The following is a 25,051-nucleotide window of genomic DNA, read 5'->3' as shown; positions in this document are numbered from 1 at the left end:
TCTTTGTTGGTATATATTATGTAGAGACTATTTAGAACATGGATGATTGGAATGATCTGTGGTATTAAGTAATATCTATGAAAGCAGCCATTAGGAAGAACTACAGCAATGTGCAGTTGGCTTCTACTGAAGTAAATTAAGCTTCTAAACCCACATTCTATTTCAGGGAGGCCTGATAATGAGAATTTATGGTGTGAATTTTTTTTAACTTTAATTATGTTAAATAAAAACATGACCTGTGTTTTCAGGTTCGCCGTGTCTCCTTTGCAGATCCAATATACCAAGCAGGATTGGCAGATGACATTGATAGGCGATGCTCTATCGTTAGATCCCATTCTTCAAATAATTCTCCCACAGTAAAAAGTGTTAAAACTTCACTTACACAATCTAAGGTAAGCTGTAGGCTTTGAAATATGCATATATGTATTCAGGCATAGAAATGAGTTAAGTATAATTTGTCTTAAAAATAATAAAGAACAAAATTTCTTTGGTTTGGATGTATTGTTTTGTCTGTGACATGGTAAGCAAACACGAAGAATGGGAAGAGACAGTAAGACAGCAAGTAATTGATTAGGTAATAGTTGATTACATTTTTTCATTTTCTCAAAATTTTAGGAAATTACTGCAATCTAAGTAATAAAATTATAAAATTAGAGTTTCTAGGGTTCTGAGTGAGTTTTTTTTTTCTCTTCTTTCTTCTGTCTAGCATAATGCCACTTCAACCAAAGGATTTCTGTCCTCAGGATCACGTAGCCCTAAATTTAAGAGCTCAAAGAAGTGTTTAGTAAGAAGTGCTTTAGTTTTCATGCAACTTTATTTTTCATGTTCAGTCAGGTGACCTCTGTTTAACGGCTTTTGAAATTTATTCTAAGATTACAGAAATGGCTAAAGAACCTGTGCCGTGTCCAGCAGAAAGTGTTTACCCAGCTTTGGTGAACTGTGTGGCTCCAGTGGATATCATTTTACCTCAGATTACATCAAATATATGGTAAGGAGTTATTTATACTGGTCTAATACTTCAAGATGCCACTTGTTTAAGAGGAAAAGTTAAATGAGGTTCTCCTATTTAGAACTGATTTACATGCACTTTCACACATTTTATTTGAAAAATAAAAATTTATCTGGGAAGATGAGGCAGATAGGGCAATCAGAGAAGCATCTATCATAATTAACTAATGTCTAAGATAATTGTGCTCAATATTTGCCAGGTGCTATGCTGAACTCTTTGCATATGTTCTTATTTAATCCTAATTATAAGTCCCATAAGGAGTATATTTATTATTTTCCACTTTATAAGATGAAGTTTACAAAAGTTAATCCACCAAAGTCAGGTAGCCATTAAATCATAATGTAGGTGAAATCTGACTGACACACATTGGGTTTAGTCTGTGTCTACTGCTATTGCTTAAGCTGGACAAACATGTCAAATTCAAATTTTGTTTTAACTTAAATGTACATGTGGCTATCCTCAGAGTGGGTTAAGTGTGCCTGTATAAATGCAGTTATGACTGAGCATAAGTCAGGAAATTCAACTGGATAGGCCATCACAAATAGAATAACTATAGAGTTGCCTGGTTGGCTTAGTTAAGTGTCTGACTTTGGCTTATGTCATGATCTCAAGGTTCTTGGGTTAGAGCCCCACATCAGGCTCTGTGCTGACAGCTCAGAGCCTGGAGCCTACTTCAGCTTCTGTGTGTGTGTGTGTGTGTGTGTGTGTGTGTGTGTGTGTCTGCCCCTTCCCCATTTGAGCTCTCTCTCTCAAAAATAAACAAACTTTAGGGCGCCTGGGTGGCTCAGTCTGTTAAGCATCTGACTTCAGCTCAGGTCTTGATCTCATGGTTCATGAGGTCAAGCTTTGCATTGGGCTCTGCGCTAACAATGCAGAGCCTGCTTGGGATTCTCTCTCCCTCTGTCTCTTCCCCTTCCCCCACTCGTGCTCTTTCAAAATAAATAAGTAAACTTTAAAAGATAAGTAAACATTAAAAAATAGCTATAAAACTATATGATGACGTATTTCTCCTTTTTCTCTTACCTCTTTAGGGCAAGAGGACTGGGACAGCTCATTAGAGCTAAGAATATAAAAACAATTGGTGATTTGAGTACTCTTACAGCATCTGAAATAAAAACTCTTCCTATCCGTTCTCCAAAAGTGTCCAATGTAAAAAAGGCTCTCAGAGTTTATCATGAGCAACAGGTAAACTTCAATGTTAATAAATCATGTATAGATAAATGATTTAGCAATACAATTACAGAAGTTTGTACTGTTGCTTAAAAACTCATTTTATGTCACCTCCCCTCCACCCCCCCCCCACCCCCCGCCCCCAGGTAAGAGTAACTTAGAAGGTCACTTTATAATTTTATAGACAAAGTTGGCTTCTTGAGTTTGTATACTGTCTTTGTGTAATGCATCTCTTCTTCAGTTCTCCTACCCCCTTGTCTCATTCGTTTCCACCAAATTCGTGATTGTGGTTCTGTGGCTGCTATTCCTAAAACCTGGTCGTTCAAATCTAAACATTGTAATAAAAATCTTGAAAATTTGTAATCAACAGTACTTTGGTCTTGATATCCAAGACGACTGGGACTAATTTTTCTTGCTCTTATCAACTTTCTGCACATATTTTGGCTTATAGACATTTTTGAAGATTGTCCACCCACCCCCCCCACCCCCCCCTCCTGCCCATAATATATACAGAAGATTCTGTATATTATTTCAGAAGGATTTAGATTGTACTGAAACCCATTCAGAGACCCTTTATGTGTCCATTGAGATTATGCAAAATTGTGAATAAATGTGGGGGGGGAGATGTTAAGATTGAAAAACCAGTGTTTATGTTAGAATTTCTGAGACTGCACCTTACTACTGAAGACTTCTATTTTCTTGAAAGTCTTTGATTGAAAGATTATTTGTGATCTTTAAAAACCTGCTAAACAAACAAACAAAGACTATATTAGTAATTTTCAGTCTCAAAGATCAGGAGCTCAGTGTCTGAAGTATACTCAGTGGTCTGTGGGCCCTGGGATTTGTCTCTGAAAATTAACATTTTTTAAAAGTGGTTTTATTGAAATACATTGATATACTGTAAGGCCCATCCAGAGCACACAATTGATTTTTAGTATATTCACAGAGTTACACAGTTGTCACCATGATCTAATTTTAGAGCATGTATTACCTCCCCAGAATGAAATCCTGTATAGCCCTTAGCAATCACTCCTCATTCTTACCCCCCCACTGATTTTTTTTTCTCTATAGACTTGCCTGTTGTGGGCATTTCACAAAACTGGGTTCATGAAACCTGTGGTCTTTTGTGACTGGCTTCCTTGAGCATAATGTTTTCAAAGTTCACATGTATCAGTATTTCATTCTTCTTTATGGCTAAATAATATTCTATTGTATGAAAATATAAAATCTTCATATAAATTCTGTATGTTATTTAAAGTTTAGAAATCTCTTCCTTGGGTTTTCTTTTCCCATGCTTCTAAACTTGGGAAATATAATGTAATTTTCTTGGCTATCATGGATTTCTCTTAAGAAGTCCATTAGAAAATACGAATTCCTAATCAGCTCTTTGAGAAAACACTTTGTAATCCTGCTTTTTGTGTCGTAAGTAGAACATAGTTTCTTAGCAGTATTATTAGCTAAGTTAATAGTCATGTGATAGGCTGGGAAACATACTATGTCAGATTTTTTTCCAGCTTTAGTGTTTTTTAGTCGTTTTAAAAACAACTTTCCAATTTGTTGATTTTGTTTTTTTTTTTACTGGCCTGAATGTATAATCAAGGTAAAGTCTCGTGGACTAGAAGAGATACCAGTTTTTGATATTTCTGAAAAAACAATAAATGGAATACAAACTAAATCTCTCCCTTCTGATGAAGAAAGACTTGCCTCAGGTATATTTTAACAAAGTGGGACAATTTTATTTATAGGATCAGCTAACTTGAAGAAATATTGTTATTGTTCTAGTTTTAATTTGACCATGCTCTGTTAATTTGACCAGTTTTTGTGGTGTTGTTGTGCTAGTGGCCAGGTGCATGAGAAAGCAACTGATTTGACTTCAAGTATGCCTAGTTGTTTTTATCTAATTGTTAACTGCTATTCCATCAAGGTCTTAAATAGGGATATAAACTAAACATTGTGTTCCAGTTACGCTGTTAATAAAAATGAAATTGCCTGACCATTGCTTTAATGGCACAGAACAAACTATGGTAGATATTTCTGTTGGCCTTTTCCTTTTGAGGAGCAGGGATACAGCCTGCACTCCCAACTTAAATCCTAGGTACTTAAACTTTGTATTAACGTAAAAAGAGATATATACAACTTAATTTTTATCTCGGATAAATTGTGCTTTTTTTCTTTTTCTTTTTAGATTTAATTGATCCTGTTGCTTTAGAAACTTCATTACCTAAAAATCTTATGGCACAGATTAGTGCACTTGCTGTTCAACTGGATTCAGAAGATCTCCATAATTATTCAGGAAGCCAGCTGTTTGAAATGCATGAGAAACTTGGTAGCATGGCAAACTCAATAATAAAAAATTTGCAGTCACGCTGGAGGTCACCAGCCCATGAAAATTCCATTTAGTATCTTAAGAGAAAATTGAAGGTTTTTTGTTTTTTTAACATCACTGGATTTTTTTGATTCATAAAATAAGTTCTGAAATACAGCACAGTTTCAGTCTGACTGTTTGCAAAGTTGATATTTCAAACCCTGAAGGGCTGTGACTTATTACGTAAGTTCAGTTTGTAAGTTCATATGTAAAATTTTTGTTCATACATTTTCTTGGCTGCTATGCATAGCTTTTTGAAAAATTTAAATACCTTGCTGAAACCTGAAAAGCAAAAACTAGAAACAAAAGCATTTTATTTTACACGTCTTAAACTCCTGGATATTCTGATGAAATGTTCATGTAAAATACGTTATTTTAAGTAAAATTGAACATTTCTATTTGAATTTTTGCTGAACTGGTAAAACTGTTTATACTTTTTTTTTTTTTAATTTATATTTGTTGTGCCTGAGGTTTAAGAAATTTGTTCTTTGTAGAACACCTCAAAGGAGATGCAGAAGAATTGAAATGTTTTTTCGCAGATGTCAATTTTGGACACATTTCAAAAAAATACCAAAAGTTGCAACTTTTGGGGTTAATATATTAAAGCCGAATTTACTAAAATTCCATTCATTTGCATTAGCAAATATTTGTGCAACAGCATTGGTGAAAATTTAGTCGTTTGAGACCTACCCCATTCATTTTAAAATGCATGACTATTTGTACATTATGTATAGATTTAAATGTTTTTAATTTATAAATTTCAGCCTTTGTTAATGGCATGAATTTTCCTGCAGCTACTTGTGAATACCTTTGTTTAATAGAAACCTATTTTGTATATATTAAATGCTGAGAGATCAGTATGGACAGTTAGAAGTGATTTGTGGGCTTGCTGCAGATGATTGTAGGATTCTGTATCTACAAATACAAATAGTTTTGTACTTAGTAGTCTTAGTAAAAACATGAGTTTATTTTCTAAAGTAACCAGAATGAGTTATAGAAATGAGAAAGTGTTACATAAGAACTTTGCTATTCATACCTATACTTTTTTTTTTTTTTTTTTTTTTGGAAGGAGGGTGTCCACCACTAGAAAACGTGCTTCATCACATTTCTTTTTAATGGAGAGTTAGTATGACTATTTTTGTTACAACTTGGACTATAAGAAATCTAGACTTTATCTGCTCTTTTCACCTATACCTAAAGCAAACTTGGAAGAAATTTGAAATTGTTCTTTTGAAATATGTATGTTTTGCATAGTTTAAAAGAATAGGGTGTATATAATTAAAACGTTTGTAAATTTTACCATCTAGTATTAGTGCCTGACTTCCCACATTTGTTTCGTCTCTTCACAGTGAGAATATCTCATTTGCTCTCTGAATAGAATGAGTGAGTGACCTCAGTTTCATCCTTTATTCAGAACTTAACCAGATTGAAAAGGCACACATTATTCAGCAAGTTACAGCAAGTTTAATCCTTGTGTCTAGTTAATTCTTATAATACTCAGAAGGGGACCACCAGTCAGCCAGCAAAGTTGGTGTCAATTTCATAATTATAAAATAGTAGTTTATATCGTCTCTCTTTTCCCAGATTCTTTTTTATAGTAAAGAGGCACGTAAGTTTTTTTAGTTAACAGATGTAAGAAGGTGTGTGTGTGTATGTGTTTGTTTGGAGAGTTAAAATTGGCTTATTTCTTACTGTGTCTTAATGTTTGTGTTAACTGGTTGGTGAAATGAGTTCTAGGGAACGTGAACAGTATAGCAGAAAATGTGACTAAAATGATTATCATTTACTTAAATCACTGAATTTGATACAAGCACAGCTATTAATTTTCAAATGTTATAGTTGCACAAGGATGTATTTTAAAATGTTTTTTGAAGGCAGAAACCAGCTTTCTAAATCTTCATTCCTGATATAGTTGTAAGTGTATATTTGAGGCACCTTAATTTTAATATTCTTGCCTTAAATGTTTCTGCACATTTTCCCCTGAATGATTCCTGAATAGCAAAAAGTATTAACACTCCTTGATCAGTTTCAGTGTGTTGTTTCACTATTAAAATAACATCAGTTTTCCAGCTATTTTCTAAGGGTTAATAAAACAAATGGCAAATATTAGTAAGAGAATCTAAATGTGATTTCTTATTTTATGCATTTATGAAAAGAATCTGGTTGCTTGCAGAAGCATAGTACAATTTATGTTCCAAATGGACTTTGTATAGTGGATTTAAATTTTCAGCATTGCAGTGAGCCCATTCTCAAAATGCTGTGACATTTGAACAAGTTTGAAAGCCATTGTTGAATGGTATGGAGCTTTTGTTCTAATTCCATATTGTCTAAGATGAATCGGGTTTTACACCTTGAAAGTAGTCAGGGATTCTGTTATATTTTAAGAACCATAAAAATGTCAAGCAATTTGGATTATGTTTTGCCTAAAATAAAAGTGGCAGGGCAAGAAACAAAATTAGGGGGAAAATGGGAGAGGGGTGTGTCTTTGTGTGTGTGTGTGTAAAATTTACAATTAGCATTTTTCTAAAAAATTAAAAAATTTTTTAATTAAAATAATTAAAAATAAGTGCCATTTAGAAAACCTTTCTTGGAATTTAACAGAAAATGTGAGTCAAAGGGGTCACATTTTCCCTTAATGCCATTCTTTTCCAACTTGACTTTACAACCCAGTAAGAAGGGCCTAGTTTCCGTCTTAACATTCTTTGTTATTGATTTTCAGGGAGATACTTTGCAGCTGGGCTAGGAGGTCATAAAATAGCAGCTATTGACAATATTACGATTTTGGTGGAAGGGAGAGAGCTGTTTGCTCAATAGCACAACCCTTGTCTGTTTTATTCCTAAGCCATCAGAAAGGTTATGTACATTGTATACAAACATTAAAGTTTTGACTTTTAACAGTGCTTCTCAAATTTGGCCTGTATGTATGAAAATGCAGATTATGATTCAGCATTTCTGGGCTTGAGGCCTAATAGTTCATGGCCAAAAATTTCCACATGATCCATACAAATGCTCATGTCTGTGGGTAGGCCTAAGATGCTTCAGGCTGCGAATTAGGTGATAATAACTCAAGCAGGTTTAAATCCCAGGAATTGTTGCTACAAAAGATAAAGATTAGTATTTTTTAAAATAATTTTTTTTCAGATTTATGTTTGGGGGTACAGACTGGTCTTGAAGCCTTCAAATTAAAGTTCAAAGTTTTTTCAAGAGTTAAAGGTAGAATTTTGCCTCATTTGGAGCCTTTTTTAAATATGGAAGATTTACGGTATTGGAGAGATTTATGTTTTTAAGTAGGCAGTTCTATATTTCATATTGTAAAGAACCTTACTAAGCAGATTAGACGATTTGAACCTTTTTCATTAGTGTATGTGGATTATTTTCTCATTTTTCTAATATAAAAGTAAAATTTCAAATATTAGGAATGTATTTAGTCTCTAAATCTTGCCTTCTAAGTTATGGGGCTTCATATTTTACTAATAAACATTGAAAACAGACTACCCCTAATTAAGATTAACTTGGCAGTAAAGTTAGCAGTACCAAAATAAGTCCTAAAAGATGTGAGTTGTCATTTTACTAAAGACTTCTGGTTACTTTGCCATTACATTGTTGACAGTTTGTGTCATCTTAAAATGGTGTTTGAAAAACAAATAATTTTTCCCAAAAAATGAGTTTCTCTGGGCATTGTTATGTTGTGTTTCCCTAACATATTTTAAATGCTTTTTGTGTGGATTGCACTCCTTCCGAGCACTTAAGAAAATGTAGCCAGAAGTTAGGTAATGGGTTTTTTAAATTGATGTATCAAAATTTGTTGATTTTTTTTTTTTTTAATCTGTAAAATAAATCTGGGCTTTGGTTTGCAATGGTCCAGTTGATGATAATGTCTGTTATATGCCAGCCTTTGTATATTGCTTTTTTTTTTTTTTTTAATTTTTTTAAAATGTTCATTTATTTTTGAGAGAGAGCACAAGCAGGGAAGGGCAGAGAGAGACACACACAGAATCCAAAGTAGGCTCCAGGCTCTGTCAGCACAGAGCCCGATGTGGGGCTCGAACTCATGAACTCTGAGATTGTGACCTAAGCCAAAGTCAGACACTTAACTGAGCCACCCAGGTGCCCCTGTATATTGCTTTTTGAAAGTATGTATTAAAATCTGAGTCACGAGGATTTGAAGATCCTTAGATATTTAAGAGTAGAATTGAGTATTCACTCAGTTCTTTAATAGAATGTTAAATTTTATAACATGGTCTTAACCATTTTTTTCTTTAAATACCAAAGAATATTTAAAACCAAACATGAAGTGCCAAGCTGTAAATGCTTACTTTCTTGAAGTATACCATTAGAAGAAAAGATAATCTCTCCCTTTACCTGAGAGTATAAGATTGAAGGCAGTATTTTAAATTGATATCACATGGAATAAGAGAAGTATATAGCCTTTTAGTATAGGAACAGTCCTATATACTTTGAAAATAGCTGGTAGTTATCTTATATCCTATACACATAGTACCAGAACTGGTACTAATAAATACCCTGAATAATTGAGATCTACATTATTTATGGGTTACTCATCTGGCTCGGTCACTGGTAGAGCATGCAACTCCTGAGCTCAGGGTTGTGGGTTCGAGCCCTATGTTGGGTGTACAGATAACTTAAACATAAAATCTTAAAATATATATATACACGTTATCTAATATTCTGCCCCCCAAAACAGTAGATAAAACGACTTCCAACAATAGGCAGAATCATTCCTTAAATGAATAAATTGGGTATAACTAGGAAGTTCACTTTCAAAATAAAGTCACGGAATGGAAAATGGAATATTGTGTAATAGCTGTTTTGATAATTGAGTAATTAGATGTCTAAAGAAATTTTTATTTTTGTAGAATGGGAATTTTCTAAAAGAAGAATGAAATTAACAAAGAATTTGAGTGTAGAAACTGAAAGATGTCAGTCCTAACCTAGTAAGTTTTTATGAACAGGTCAAAAAACTATAGCCTGCCACCTGTTTTTTATACTTCCTGAGAGGTAGGAATAGTTTGTACATTTTCTAAAAGGTTGGAAAAGAAAAAAGTAATATTTTGTGACACATGAAAGATGAAATTAAAATTTCAGTGCCAGTAATAAGGTTTTATTGGGACACAGCCATGTTTATCTGCATACTGTCTTTGGCTGCCTTCCTGCTGCAACAGTAGATTGGAGTAATGTGACAGACTGTATGGCCTATTAACACCTAATGTTCACATATTTGGCCCTTTTGCATAAAGTTTACTGTTCCCTGGTACAAAGGGTATGTTTGTTCATATATGGCACGTAAGTCCATTTGGTCATTTGCTTCTAAATGGCAAAACGGGGATCTTGCTTCCTTAAATCCTTAATTTATTGTTGTTACTTAGATTTTACAAAAATGTGTTCTCCTGATTCCACTTATATCTTAACAATATTGCTCAAATACATATATACTAGGAGGTACTGGTACTCTTTATGTATACTTTTTTTCCTCCTATTTAAACTCAGATTATAGTTCTGTGTTTGCCATGGATGTTGAGGGGCGTTGATGTGAGGGAAAGGCATCTGACATTCAGTGGTTCTGTCATTCCTGTGAAATAAATTGGGAGTTTAGGGAGTTTGCTTTCTGTGTTGGTGAGGAATTAATGCTTTCAATCTATCTTAACACTACCTCCTGTGGATAGACTTGACTAAATGCACTTAGACTGAGAGAAGACAAATCAGTCATTTATTAGCCTATGATAATTTTTGTTCCCACCACTTGATAAACTCGAAGAGAACTTAGTTTTACATTGAAAATATTTATATTTGATAAGTCAAATGACTTAAGTTGAAATTTCACAGAAGTACCTGTTCATCACTCAATTAACTGCACTAGTATTTGGGAAATAAGGATGTAGTCAGTATTATTTGTGTAATGCTTTATACAGTGTTTGAAGCAGGTAGACCAATATTAAAAGTTTATTTTCAGGTTCATTATGATCGGATTCAAGGAGGGAGAATCTCTGTCTTACCCACCATAAAACTTTTCATGATCTATTGAGAGCTGTTATCACTTGCCAATTGAAACTGGATATTGAAACATTTTTAAAGAAATGCACTTTAATCTGAAATAAAACTATAAAAACTAAGCAATTCTGGCACTGTTTTTGTTTTGTTTTTGCTTTGAAATTCATAAGATTAGCATAATCAACATACATAAAGTGAACACTGTCCCTCCAGAAACACATGAGCTATTCATATTTTATGGCCTATCATAGCCTTAGAAGAGGTTCTTTTTCTTGTCCTAGTTTTATAGGTTTCACACTTCTAGATAACATATCTATATTAAAATTGAATAGACTTAATGACACTGAAAAATACTGTATTAGTTTACTATGGCTGCTATAACAAAGAGTCACAAACGGAGTGGCTTAAACAACAGAAATTTATTGTCTCACAGTTCTGGAAGCTCGAAGCCTTGAGACCAGTTGTTGGCAGGGTTGGTTTTTTGTAAGGGCTGTGAGGAAGACCTCCGTGCTTCTCTAGCTTCTGGTGCTTTCCTAGCAGTATTTGGATTGGCATGTAGAAGCTTTGCTCTGATCTCCACTTTCATCTTCACCTGGTGTTCTCCATGTGTGTATTTGTCCAGACTTCTTTTATAGACATCAGTTCTGTTGGTTCTGAGCTCACTTCATTTTAACTACTGACTTTTGCAGGGACCCTAGTCATAAATAAGGTCACATTGAGGCACTAGGGGTTAGGAGTTGTGGAAACCTGAAGAACCCATAACGTGAATTTCACAAGAGTAGCCCTGAATAATAGTACCATGAGCACTGGTTATCAGGGGAACTGTGTGACTCCAGTATAACTTCATCAGTTCCTCTCTTTATTATAGTCTCTTGAAGATGGTATGAACAGCTAGTCACTGAGGATCTTTGCAGCCTTAGGTCTTCACATTTGTGTAATTTGTAGGTGTCTGTACAAAGGACTTCCCTGGTATCGCTGTACTGACAAAAATGGGGGTCTAGCCTTTCAAACAGGAGGCTAGAAATAGAAAGTTGGATGAGCCAGGAAAGTTTGAACCCTGGATGTGGATTGTCTGTTTTAAGGTGTATCCATTGTGATTGTTTTAAGATGTGATTAATAGGATTCACTTTAAGGTAATGGAAGGAGGGCATTGGTAGGGTAGAGACAGAGCAAGATTAGTCATGAATGGAAAACTTTTGAGGCTAGGAAGTGAGTATAGTTGGATTCTCTACTTTTGTATATGTTGAAAATTTTCCAAGCTTTTAAATAAAAGTCCTAGAGTTAGGTTAAAATTGTCTGTTTAATAGCAACTGCAAAGTGTGCTTTGGCAGTCTTAAAAAGTGAAATTTCAGAACTAAAACATTTATTATAACTGAGACAGCCTATACTTTGTTCTGGAAGTTGGAAAACCATGCACAATGGTATTGCTGTCATTTAACCTGGATTTTATCCCAGTTAAAATGAAGATTGAAGATGGGAGGAGAGAGTGGCTGTCTTGCCCACCATTACACTTTTAAGGCATGGCCTGCTTTTTTCACAGGACTCTTAAGTTTCATGAGGACACCAACTGTCTCTGGCTCATCACTCAAACCCCTGCATGCAGTGTGATCTCTGATCATTTCCACATGTGTGCACTCTGCACTGGTGTTCACTCTACTAGTGTGTGCCTACTGTGGGTTTCCTCAAGAGACAAGAAGCTTTGGGACAGCAGTTGAACGCCTTTCGCATGTGCTGTCAGCCCACGGCTGTGGATTAGAAAGATACCTGCAGTTAGGATTCGATCCCATAGCTATTTCCTTTTTGTAAGTTTAACTTTTAGCTTTGCTGTAGTGAATTTATTACCTATTTCAAAATTTAAATTAGTGTTTAAGGATATATATTTGTATATCAGGGGAGGCGAACTACCTACTTTTCATTGTAGTTAGCCCTTCTCAGGCCACATTTCCCCTAAGTGGAGGAGCCAGAGGGAGACTACTCATGTTTAAAGCTTCCTCATTGTATGGGGTGCCTGGGTGGCTCGGTTAAGCATCTGACTCTTGATTTCAGCTCAGTTCATAATCTCAAGGTTTGTGAGATCAAGTCCCACATTGGGCTCTGTGCTGTCCGCTAGACACAGCACACACAGTCCGCTAGAGATTCTCTCTCTGCCCCTCTCCTAGCTCTTTGTCTTGCTCTGTTTCAAAAATAAGTGAATATTAAAAAAAAAATAAAGCTTCCTCATTTTCCATGAGCTCCCTGTGTAGACACCATTTTCCACGGTGCTCCCCCAACACCATGCAGTGCAAAAACAAGGAAGCAAGTTGTATTATTAAGCAAATAATAAGTTGGTATTGAAAGTAAGTTATATGAAGTTTTTTTTTAGCTTTTAATTACAGTATAGTTAACAGTGTTATGTTAGTTTCAGGTGAATAATGTAGTGATTTAACAATTCTGTACATTACTTGGTGCTAATCATGATAAATGGACCCTTAATCCCTTTTACTTATTTCATGCATTTCCCCAACCAACCTCCCTTCTGCTAACCATCAGTTCTCTATAGTTGAGTCTTTTTTTTTTAATTTTTCTTTTATCTTTGTTAGTTTTGTGTCTTAAATTTCACATATGAATGAAATCATACAGTATTTGTCTTTCTCTGACTTCACTTAGCATTTTACCCTCTAGATCCATATATATATATGTGTATATATATATATACACATATACATACCATATCTGCTTTATCCATTCATCTACCAATGGACAGTTGGACTCTTTTCCATAATTTTGCTACTGTAAATAATGCTGCATTAAATAGAGATGCACTTTTCAAATTAGCGTTTTCATATTCTTTGGATAAGTACCCAGTAGTGTAAATACTGGATCATAGAGTAGTTCTATTTTTAATGTTTTGAGGAACCTCCACACTGTTTTCCACAACACTTTGGCTACGATAGTTTGATTTCCCACCAACAGTGTACAGGGGTTCCTTTTCCTCCACATCCTTGCCATTGTTTATTGTTTCTTGTGTTTTTGATTGTAGTCATTCTGAGAGGTGTGAGGTGATCTCTCATTGTAGTTATTTACTTAATTATATTTAATTTTGGAGAGGGAGAGAGGGCAGAGGGGGAGAGTGAAGATCTTAAGCAGGCTTCATGCTGTGTGCAGCCCAACATGAGGTTCAGTCCCATGACCCTGAGATTGTGACCTGAGCCAAAATCAAGAATTGGGCACTCAACTGACTGAGCCACCCAGGTGCCCTTCTCATGGTAGTTTTGATTTGCATTTCCCTGATGATCTGTGATGTTGAGCATTTTTTCATGTGTCTGTTGGCCATCTGTGTCTTCTTTGGAGATACATCTGTTCACGTCTTCCTATTTTCATTTGGATTGGTTTTCTTTGGTATTGTATAAATTCTTGATATATTTTGGGCATTAGGGCTTTATCAGATATGTCATTTGCAGGTATCTCTCCTATTCAGTAGGCTGTTTTTTTTTAGTTCTGTTGTTGCTGCCTTTCCTGTGCAGAAGCTTTTTATTTTGATGTAGTCCTGATAGTTTATTTTTGCTTTTGTTTCCCTTGCCACAGGAGACATATCTAGAAAAATGCTGCAGTGGTCAATGTCAGAAATATTACTGTGTGTGCTCTGTTCTAGGAGTTTGCTTCACATCTCACATTTAGTCCTTTAATCCATTTTGGTTTTTTATTTTTATTTTTTTTGGTATGGTGTAAGAAAGTGGTCCACTTGTATTCCTCTGCATGTAACTGTCTAGTTACCCAATACCATGTGTTGAAGAGACCATCTTTTTCTCATTGCATAGTCTTGCCTCTTTTGTCAAAGATTAATGGGTCATATATAATTGTGCGTTTGTTTATGGGCTTTCTATCCTCTTCCATTGATCTGTGTGTCTGTTTTGTGCCAGTGCCATACTGTTTTGTTAACTACAGTTCTGTGTATATTTTGATATCAGAGATTGTGCTACCTTCAGTTTTATTCTTTTCCAATATTGCTTTGGCTGTTTAGGATCTTTTGTGGTTCCATACAAATTCTAAGATTATTCTACTTCTGTGAAAAATGGTGTTGGGATTTTGATAGGGATTGCATTAACTCTGTAAATTGCTATGGATAGCATGGACATTTTAACATTTGTTCTTCCAATCCATGTGCATGGAATATCTCTCCATTTTTTTGTGTTGTCTTCAATTTCTTTCATCAGTGTTTCATACATTTTGGACTACTGGTCTTTCACCTCCCTTGTGTGAAGTTTATTCCTAGGTAGTTTATTATTTTGTGCAATTGTAAGTGGGAGTGTTTCCTTAATTTCTGTTTGTACCTCATTATTAGTGTATAGAAATACAATGGATTACTGTATATTAATTTTGTATACTGCAACCTTACTGAATTCATTTAGCAGTTCTGGAAGTTTTTTGGTGGAGTCTTTAGGGCTTTCTATGTATAGTATTCATGTCCTCTCCAGATAGTTGAAGTTTTACTTCTTCCTTGCCAATTTGGATGCCCTTTATTTCTTTCTCTTCTTTGATTGCTGTGGCTATGACTTCTAGTACTATGTTGAATGAAGGTGGTGAGAGTGGACATCCTTGTCTTATTCCTGACATTAGGGGAAACACTCTCAGTTTTTCACCATTGAGTATGATATACGCTGTGGGTTTTTCAGATATGGTCTTTATTATGTTGAGGTATGTTTCCTTTATTTTGTTGAGGGTTTTTATCATGAATGAATGCTGTACTTTGTCAGATGCTTTTTCTTCATCTGTTGAAATGATCATGTGAGGGCGTCTGGGTGGCTCAGTCTGTTGGGCGTCCAACTTTGGCTCAGGTCATGATCTCATAGCTCATGAGTTCAAGCCCCGTGTCAGGCTCTGTGCTGACAGCTCAGAGCCTGGATCCTGCTTTGGATTCTGTGTGTGTGTCTTTCTCTCTGCCCCTCCCCTGCTCACACTCTGTCTCTCCTTCAAAAATAAATAAAATATCCTCTTGATGTAATATGTCATGTTGATTGACTTGTGAATATTGAACCACCCTTGTATTCCATGAATAAATCCCACTTGATTGTGGTAAATGATTTAATTTTTTTTTTTTAATGTTTTATTTATTTTTGAGACAGAGAGAGACAGAGCATGAACAGGGGAGGGGCAGAGAGAGAGGGAGACACAGAATCCGAAGCAGGCTCCAGGCTCTGAGCTGTCAGCACAGAACCAGATGCGGGGCTCAAACTCACGAACCGTGAGATCATGACCTGAGCCGAAGTCGGACGCTTAACCCACTGAGCCACCCAGGCGCCCCAGTGATTTTTTTAATGTATTATTTGATTTGGTTTGGTAATATTTTGTTGAGGCTTTTTGCATCTGTGTTCATCAGAGATATTGGCCTGTAGTCTTTTTATTTTTGCTTTCAGTGTCTATCTGGTTTTGGAATCAGGGTAATGCTGGCCTCATAGAATGAACCTGGAAGTTTCTTTCTCTTTTTGGAATAGTTTGAGAAGAATAGGTATTAACCTAACCTTCAAAATGTTTGGTAGAATTCACCTGTGAAACCATGTAGTCCTAGGCTTTTGTTTCTTGGGATCTTTTTAAATTACTGATTAAATTTCATTGCTGGTGATAAGTCTTTTCAAGTTTTCAAGTTTTCTGTTTCTTCCTGATTCAGCATTGGGAGGTTATATGTTTCTAATAATTTATCCAAATCTTCTAGGTTGTCCAATTTGTTGGCATATAATTTTTCATAATATTCTCTTATAATCCTTTGTATTTTTGTGGTGTTGGTTATTTCTCCTATTTAATTTCTGCTTTTGAGTCCTGTTTTTTTGTTGATGGATCTGACTAAAGGTTTACCAATTTTGTTAATCTTTTCAAAGTGCCAGCTCCTGGTTTCAGTAATCTGTTCTATCTTCTTAATTTCTATTTTATTTCTCCTCCAATCTTTATTATTTCTTTCTTTCTCCTGGTTTGGGGTTTTATTTGTTCTTTCTTTTCTAGCTCCTTTAGGTGTAAGGTTAGATTGATTGTTCATTTGAGATTTTTCTTGCTACTTGAGATAAGCCTATATTGCTATAAACTTCTTAGAACAGCTTTTGCTGTGTCCTAAAGATTTTGGACCCTTGTGTTTTCATTTTCCTTTTTATCTATGTAATTTTTTTTCTCTTTGATTTCTTGGTTGATGCATTCATTGTTTAGTAGCATGTTATTTAACCTCTATGTATTTGTGTTTTTTCCAGATTTTTTTCTTATGGTTGATTTATAGTTTCATAGTGCAGCAGTAGGAGAAGATGCATAGTAATATTTTGATCTTTTGAATTTGTTGAGACTTGTTTTGTGGCCTAATATGTGATCTATTCTAGAGAATGTTCATGTGCACTTGAATGTGTGTTCTGTTTTAGGATAGAATGTGTCTTCTGTTTTAGGATAGACTGTTCTGAATATATCTGTTAGATCGATCTGGTCCATTGTCTCATACAGAGTCACTGTTTCCTTGTTGATTTTGTTTGGATGATCTATCTATTGATGTAAGTGGGATGTTTAAGTCCCCTACTATTACTGTATTACTGTCAATTCCTTTATGTCTTTTATTAGCTGCTTTATGTATTTGGCTACTCCCCAATTTACAATTGTTATATCTTTTTTTTAAAAAGTTTATTTATGTAAGTAATCTCTACACCCAACATGAGGCTCAAAGGTGCCCCCAATTGGTATATCTTTTTGTTGGATTGTCCCTTTTATGATTATATAGTGTCCTTCTTTGTCTTTGTTTTAGTGTTTTTTTGTCCTACGTAAGTATTGCTACCTCAGCTTTCTTTTCACTTCCATTTGCATATAGGCGGCATCAAGATGGATCTTGCTTTTTTATCCATTCCATCATCACTTTATGTCTTTAGATTGGAACATTTACTCCATTTACATTCAAAGTAATTATTGGTAGGTATGTACTTAATTGCTTTTTTGTTACTTGTTTTATGGTTGTTTTGTAGTTCTTCTCTGTTCCAGTCTTCTCCTGTTTCCTTCTCTCATGGTTTGCTGCCTTTCTTTAGTGATGTAGTTGGACTCCTTTCTCTCTTTTTTAAAGGTTTATTTTTGAGAGAGAGCGCAAGCAGGGGAGGGGAAGAGAGAGGGGAACAGAGGATCTGAAGCAGGCTCTTTGCTGATAGCAGTGAGCCCAGTGCAGGCTCAAACTCACGAACTGTGAGATCATGAACTGAGGTAAAGGCAGACACTCAACCAACTGAGGCACCCAGGTACCCCTGGATTCCTTTCTCTTTATTTTTTGTGTATCTATTACTGGTTTTTGATTTGTGGTTACCATTAAGTTTACATATAACATGTCTTTTGTACCTAGCAGTCTATGTTAAGTTGACCGTTAAGTTTGAACCCGTTCTTTGGTTCTTGCCCTCCCCTCCCCGACATTTTGGGTATAATGGCGTCATACTTTACATTCTTTATGAATTTCTTGACTGATTTTTATGCTTAGTTTTACTGCTTTTGTGCTTCCAACTTTTCTTATATTATGGCCTTTCCTTTCCAAAGAGTCCCCTTTAATATGTCTTGTAGGACTGATTTCGTGATCATGAATTACTTTTGTTTTGAAACTCTGTCTCCTATTCTGAATGATAACCTTGCTGGATAGAATATTCTTGGCTGCAGGTGCTTATCTCTCAGCAGTTTGAATTATGTCATGCCACTCCTTTCTGGCCTGTGGAGTTTCAACTGAAAAATCCCCTGATAGCCTTATGGAGTTACTCTTGTAAGTAACTTTTTATTTTGCTGCTTTTAAAATTTCTGTTAGTAATTTTGCCATTTTAATTACTGTTTTTTGGTATGGAACTCCATGACGTTGATTTTGTTGAGACTTCTGTGCCTCCTGGATCTGAATTTTATTTCCTTCCTTAGGTTTGGGAAGTTTTCAGCTTTTATTTCTTCAAATAAATTTCCTGCCCCCTTTTCCGAGATTGCCAAGGGCATATTGGAGGGGGCAGGTCAACGGGAAATAGTAGTGGTGGGACTTGCTGTGCCACTGAGTTCCTGGTTGTCACCTGCTGATCCCACAGCTGTTTCTAAAATGTTATCAGCTGAGCCATAAGGGAAGCTTACTGAACACAGTATAGATATGAGAAAGCCTATGCTTGTGCATTTTTAACAGTACATTTTTTAAAGTTTTTTTTTTTTTTTTTTGGTGAAGTCTAATGTAATGGATTTGCTTTATTGAAATTTTTTATTTGTAGATCTTAAAACTATTAAAAAATAAGTCATTACATCAGTGGTGTTTATTGCAGAATTATAGACTTTATTAGTTACTAGCTTATCAACAGTTTATATCAACTGTCACCTTTATAACTTCAGAACTGGAATAGAATTAAAAGCATCAGCATTCGGTAAGCAAGAAAAGGGGAGTATTTCTGCCATTTTTTCCTTAATGTGTTTAACATGTTCAGAATCCTGGTATTAAATGTTAAACATTTTCATAATGGAGAAAGACTCTGGGTTGATACAGCAATAACATTGCATAGACTTTTAAAATGCCTATTCTATAATTAAACTTATTTAAAAATCCTATGGAAAATTTGCTAATGACAGTTTTAAAAATAATGAACCTATGGGTTTAATGTTGTCTCTTAAGTTTTATATCCAAGTCCAGAAAATAATGAAGTAAATCTAGTTTAATAATTGAACAGATGGGTGATATTAACATTTGTTTTCCTTGAAGAATTACTGAAGTTCATATAGAAACAAATTAAGGGATGGTATAACTATTAGTCATGTTGACACAAAAAGATCATTAGGCAGCTTGAGTAACAGTGGAGTGTCTGAACGGAAATACTGACTAGAGGTTCTGCAGGTCCTCTAGACAGGTGCGATACTTGAAATGCTTAAATAGCCTCCACGTAGTTGGCTGGCAGCATGCCGGTCCTGCCGGTCCTCTGCACAGTGCCATACATCCAACCTTCATCAATCGCCTGAACATTTACAATAGCATCTCCGTCTCTGAAGGACACCTCATCTGCATCAGCAGCCATATAGTCGTACATGGCACGGAAGATTTTCTATTTGTGAAGATGAAAAAAGGTTAAAAAAAAAAAAAAAAAAAGATACATATTAGATTTGCAACAAGTACCCTAAACACCTAGTTTTAAGGTCTCTTACAACTTACTTCACAAATTTAAGTTGCACAAAATAGAATGAGCAACTACCACCAAGAAAGTAAAAAGACTACTCACAAAATAGGAGAAAATATTTGCAAATCATCTATCTGGTAAGGAATTACCGTCCAGAAAATATAAAGAACTATAATTCAATACTGATAAAAGGTGGGGGGAAGGGCAAAAGATCTGAATTCTCCAAAGGAGATGTACAAACAGCCCGTAAGCTCCTGAAAAAAATGTTCAAACCTTAGTAGTCATCAGGGAGAACCACAATGAAATACCACTTCACACACACGAGAATGGTGATACTCAATAACCAGTTTAGGGGAAGATATGGAGAAATTTGAACCCATATAAACTGCTGGTGAGAATGTAAAATGGTACAACCACTCCGAATAGAGTTTTGGAAGTTTCTCCCATCTTAAATACAGAGTTAGCATATTCCGGTGCTACGTAGGTAAATACGTCCACATAATAACTTCTACATCTGCCACTGATAGCAGCCCAAAAGTGGAACTAACCCAAATGCCCACCAACTGATGAATGAAGAATGAAAAGGTGAGATTTTCATACAATGGAATATTATTTGTTGATAAAAGGAAATGAATTATTGCTGTATGATACAACTAGATGAACTAAGACCATTAAGTTAAAAGAATCTGGTCACAAAAGATCACATATTGTGTGATTTCGTTTACGTGAAATGTCTTGAATAGGCAAGTAGAAACAAAGTACATTAGTGGATCACTTAGGATTGGATGGTGGGGGATGGGGAGTAACTGTTGATGGGTACAGGGTTTTTTTAGGGTGATGAAATATTAGGAAATTAGATTATGGTAGTGGTTGAATAACAAAGAAAATCACTGGGCCTGTACACTTCAAATGATGAACTTAATAGTATGTTAATATATTCATAAAATTGTATGAAAAAAGAATTTTATATATAGCCTTTTCTTCCCTTTTGAGGAAGTCAATCTTGTGTTTTGGAGAAGAAAAATTTGAAAAACCATAGCAATATTGCATGTATCTCTCACTTTCGGAATTTGGGAGCATGTTAGTAGTAAAAGTTGCTACAAGCTATCCTCCACATGTTAAAAAAACAAACAAAAAAACCTGTAACGTGGGAGGGGAAAATGGGGAATTAAAGTCAACAAGCATAAAGTTTCAGTTAAGCAAGATGAATAAGCTCTAGAGATCTGTTGTTCTGGAGATCTCTAGAGATCTGTACACACAGCCTTGAACCTATAGTAACAAGAATGTATGTACTGAACACCTAAAAATGTGGTAAGAAGGGGGGGCTCCTGGGTGGCTCAATCAGCTCAGCGTCTGTCTCTTGATTTCAGCCCAAGTCATGATCTCGTGGTTCAGTTCATGAGATTGAGCCCTGTGTTGGGCTCCATCTGACAGTGCAGAGCCTGTCTGGGATTCTCTCTCCCTCCCTCTCTCTGCCCCTTCCTCCCCCTCATCTCAAAAATAGTTTTTTTTTTTAATGTTTTATGTATTTTTGAGAGAGAGCAAGTGAGTATGCATGAGCGGGGGAAGGACAGAGAGAGGATCTTTCTGAGAGAGAGGGACAGAAGGGAGGATCTGAAGCAAGCTCCATGTTGACAGAGAACCTGATGGGGGCTTGAACCCATGAACTGTGAGATCTGACCTGAGCCGAAGTCAGATGCTTAACCGACTGAGCCACCTAGGCACCACCCCCCCCCAAATTTTTTTTTAAATATGGTAAGAAGGTAGAGCTCATGTTAAATGTTCTTAGAATAGCAAAATAAGATTTTTAAAAACTAACAATTTGGAGATAAAAACAAAGATTGAAAGTGCCCAAATTTTCTTGATAGGAACAGGCACTAATTAGTAATTAGTATATAACCTACATATTTTTTCCTAGCATTCTGAAATATACATACATATATTCATATTCAGCGATAGGTTTCCCCTTTCCTGCTGTATAAGTAGAACAATACTATAAATAATACTTACTGTTCTTTCCATTTAATACAGCTTTGAGGTCTTTCCATATTTTAGTAATATCACAAATTAGCCAGGTCTATACTTTTGGTCATTTACTTGTTAATCATTTTTTCTTACACTAATCCCTGAATGTTTGTCTTCAGGCAAGTATTTTAGAAAAAAAAAAAAAAAAAAAAGCTTTTAAAGGTGAAAGGTCAAATGGTATGTGCATGTTAATTTTTTTTAATTTTTTTTTTTAACGTTTATTTATTTTTGAGACAGAGAGAGACACAGCATGAATGGGGGAGGAGCAGAGAGAGAGGGAAACACAGAATCGGAAGCAGGCTCCAGGCTCTGAGCTGTCAGCCCAGAGCCCGACGCAGGGCTCAAACTCACAGACCGCGAGATCGTGACCTGAGCTGAAGTCGGACGCTTAACCGACTGAGCCACCCAGGCGCCCCTGCATGTTAATTTTTTTTTATTCACTACCATAATGTTCTAATATGCTACTTTATTATTGTTTTAATTTGCATATTCCTGGTTAGCAATCATGGTGAACATCTTTTTTGTTGGGTGTTTTATTTCTTCTGCTGTAAGTTGTTTATTCATTTGCGTACAGGTCTTTCTTATTTTGACTGGAAGGGGAATAATTTGTCAATGAATTTTTCAGTGTTATGCTTTTTAGATATAAATCTTTTTGTTAGGTATGCTGCAAATATTTCTTCCAGTTTGACATGTTTCTTTTTGTTATAAAAACACTTAAAGTTTTATGGTTAAATATATGTAGTCTTTTCTTACACATTCCTAGGTTCTAGAACTTGCTGAGGAAGGTCTCCCCTGTCCCCAGTATTATAGAAGTAGTCTCCGCTTTTCTATAGTATTTTACAATTTTTATTTTTTTTCCCCCTGCTAATCTGTAATTCTTTAAGGGTCCATTTCTGGACCTCATCTATTTTCACATCTTTTCCCATGCTAAGATCCATATTTAATGACAGTTTTATAGTATGTGTTGCTCTTATTTGGTTAATAAGTTCCTATTGTCACTTTCAAAATTTACTTGATTATTCTTGCATCTTTACTCTTTCAAATAAATTTTAGGATTAATATACAAAATGGTTTAAAATTCCTCTAGGATTTTGACTCGAGTTGCCTTGAATTTATGTATTTATTTCAGCAAAAATGACAACTTTACAAGATTCCCTTCCTGAAATATAATGGGTCTCAATACTTAGATCTTTATGTGTTTTAGTAAAGATAGTTTCTTCATACAAATATTTTTATTTCAACCCTAAAGAATTGATGTTTTTGTGATATTATGAATGAGTCCAGGGTTTTAAACTAACAGTTTTTTAAGTAATCTGGTGAACTGTAAACATGATTTGACTTACCTCTTCTTCAGTGGATATTAACAAGGGAAATCTAAGATAATGACATGTTTATATGTGTGACATGGGCACACATACATATATTCTTCAAGAATGAGGGGCGCCTGGGTGGCTCAGTCGGTTAAACGTCCGACTTCAGCTCAGGTCATGATCTCACGGTCCGGTCCGTGAGTTCAAGCCCTGCGTCGGGCTCTGGGCTGATGGCTCAGAGCCTGGAGCCTGCTTCCCATTCTGTGTCTCCCTCTCTCTCTGCCCCTCCCCCGTTCATGCTCTGTCTTTGTCTCAAAAATAAACATTAAAAAAAAATTTAAAAAAAAAAAATAAAAAAAATAAAAAAAAAAATGATTCCAAGCAGCAAATACAGTAAGATAGTGGGTAGGACCAATGAGCCCCAAATGATCATTTGCTTTAGTTTGTTCTAAATCACTGAATAATGCTTTTTAATTAACTTGAGTTTGGTAATGAAAGGTTTCTGATGGGGCGCCTGGGTGGCTCAGTCAGTTAAGCGTCCGACTTCAGCTCAGGTCACGATCTCACGGTCCGTGAGTTCGAGCCCCGCGTCTGCTTCTGATTCTGTGTCCCCCTCTCTCTCTGCCCCTCCCCTGTTCATGCTCTGTCTCAAAAATAAACGTTAAAAAAAAAAATTAAAAAAAAAAAAAGTTTCTGATATTACTGGTAACATGAGATGTGTATTAAAAGCATTACATGGAAGGAAAAATAAGATAAAAACAGGGAAGGAAACCCTAAGACAGTCTCTTAACTACAGAGAACAAACTGAGGACAAACTGAGGGGTGATGGAGAGGAGGTGGGCATATAATGGGTTAAATGAGTGATGGGCATTAAGGAGGGTACTTGTGATGAGCCCTGGGTGTTATATAAGTGGTGAATCACTAAAGTCTATTCCTGAGACCAATATTACACTGTATGTTAATAAACTAGAATTTAAAACTTGGAATTAAAAAAAAGACCAGAATAGCGATAATCATTATTGCACGTATGAAGAGATAAGAATGATTTCAGTAAGCTCCTGATTGCTTACTTACCCCCGCGGTAGATGGGTGAGATGGGATAGAGGATACCGTTGTCTGTTGGGTGGCAACTGAAGAGGATCGCTGTTGTGGGAGTTCCGTGGTTTTCGCATGTTTGTAAGCTACACGGTAGGGGGGAAAGTAGTTTACGAGAAGAAATGGTGGCTAGACGCCATTTAATCAGTGTCAAACAGTGGAGCAGTGTTCTCTTTTCCCCTAACTTACAAAGAACGATTTCCAAGAAAGGAGGCTCTAATAAAAGTTAATGAATGAAACATCTGGTTTCATGTGCTTCTCCACAGTTCTAGGCCTTTCTCATCATTAGAAATGATTTTTAAAAATCCAGATTTAAAAAAAAATTTTAACTGAAAGCATCTGCCCTAGTAACCCAGTCAGCGGGCGGGCCGCGACTGTCCAGGGCAGCGCCACCCACTTGTACCTGTGGAGGTGGCTGAGAAGAAGACGCCGCCGTCGCTGTAGGTGGAGAGGCGCTGGTCGGCCGCTTCCGAGTGCTCGGACTTGTCCTCGCCGCCGCCGCTGACGCCGCTGACGCTCAGCGCGCTGGCCGACCGCGACTGCTCCCGGCTCCGGCGCTGCGCTTGCGCTGGGGGGCGGGGAGCAGGCGTGAAACTTAGGCGGTAGCAAAGCCTGACTGTAATGAATCTCAGTTCGGTGGGGTGGGGGATTTGCGAAGCGTGGTTTTCGGTAGACTTCCACGGATTAAACCCTCGAAACCCTTGTATATTATGTGGTTGTCATCCTCATTTTCCACATGACAGCTGAAGTGACTTACCGAAGGGCGCGTGACTGCTAAACGGTACAGCCACGCTTCAAATCTCAGCCTGTCCTGGCCCACAACCCCTTCCCTCCACCCTGTCCGTTTTCCTGGCTCATCAAAATTCACAAACTCCACATTAAACTCCTCCAGAAAGCCCTCCCTCACTTCCAAATTAATTTAGATCCCTTTCTCTGAGTTCCTACAATTTGTGTGCAGACCTTTAAA

General features: G+C 36.1%; 2 protein-coding genes across 7 annotated transcripts in view; one reads left to right on the top strand and one right to left on the bottom strand.

Annotated features, from left to right (window-relative positions):
- The window catches only part of RIF1 (replication timing regulatory factor 1), a 71,112-nt gene extending 63,668 nt beyond the window's left edge, over positions 1-7,444 (top strand). For 3 of the 6 annotated variants that reach the window (XM_019456042.2, XM_019456022.2, XM_019456031.2), the window contains exons 31-36: positions 249-392; positions 707-784; positions 873-988; positions 2,041-2,194; positions 3,780-3,888; positions 4,365-5,843. In XM_019456042.2, the coding sequence (XP_019311587.2) occupies positions 249-392; positions 707-784; positions 873-988; positions 2,041-2,194; positions 3,780-3,888; positions 4,365-4,579 (816 nt within the window). In that variant the 3' untranslated portion in view covers positions 4,580-5,843. Of the gene's footprint in view, positions 1-248; positions 393-706; positions 785-872; positions 989-2,040; positions 2,309-3,779; positions 3,889-4,364; positions 5,844-5,893 lie in introns of those variants that run through there. The other 3 variants (XR_002081776.2, XM_019456050.2, XM_019456055.2) reach the window with 3 other exon arrangements.
- An 11,360-nt stretch (positions 7,445-18,804) lies between these two features.
- NEB (nebulin) overlaps positions 18,805-25,051 on the bottom strand; it is a 224,786-nt gene continuing 218,539 nt past the window's right edge. Inside the window, 3 exon segments of the mRNA XM_019456312.2 lie at positions 18,805-19,582; positions 24,064-24,170; positions 24,488-24,652. Coding sequence (XP_019311857.2) covers positions 19,409-19,582; positions 24,064-24,170; positions 24,488-24,652 — 446 coding nt within the window. The 3' untranslated portion in view covers positions 18,805-19,408.

The sequence above is a fragment of the Panthera pardus genome, unplaced genomic scaffold (assembly GCF_024362965.1).
Source record: "Panthera pardus isolate Hobbes unplaced genomic scaffold, ASM2436296v1 HiC_scaffold_10, whole genome shotgun sequence".
NCBI lineage: Eukaryota > Metazoa > Chordata > Mammalia > Carnivora > Felidae > Panthera > Panthera pardus.
Note: the sequence above shows the minus strand (reverse complement) of the source record. Positions and strands in the feature narration are given on the sequence as shown.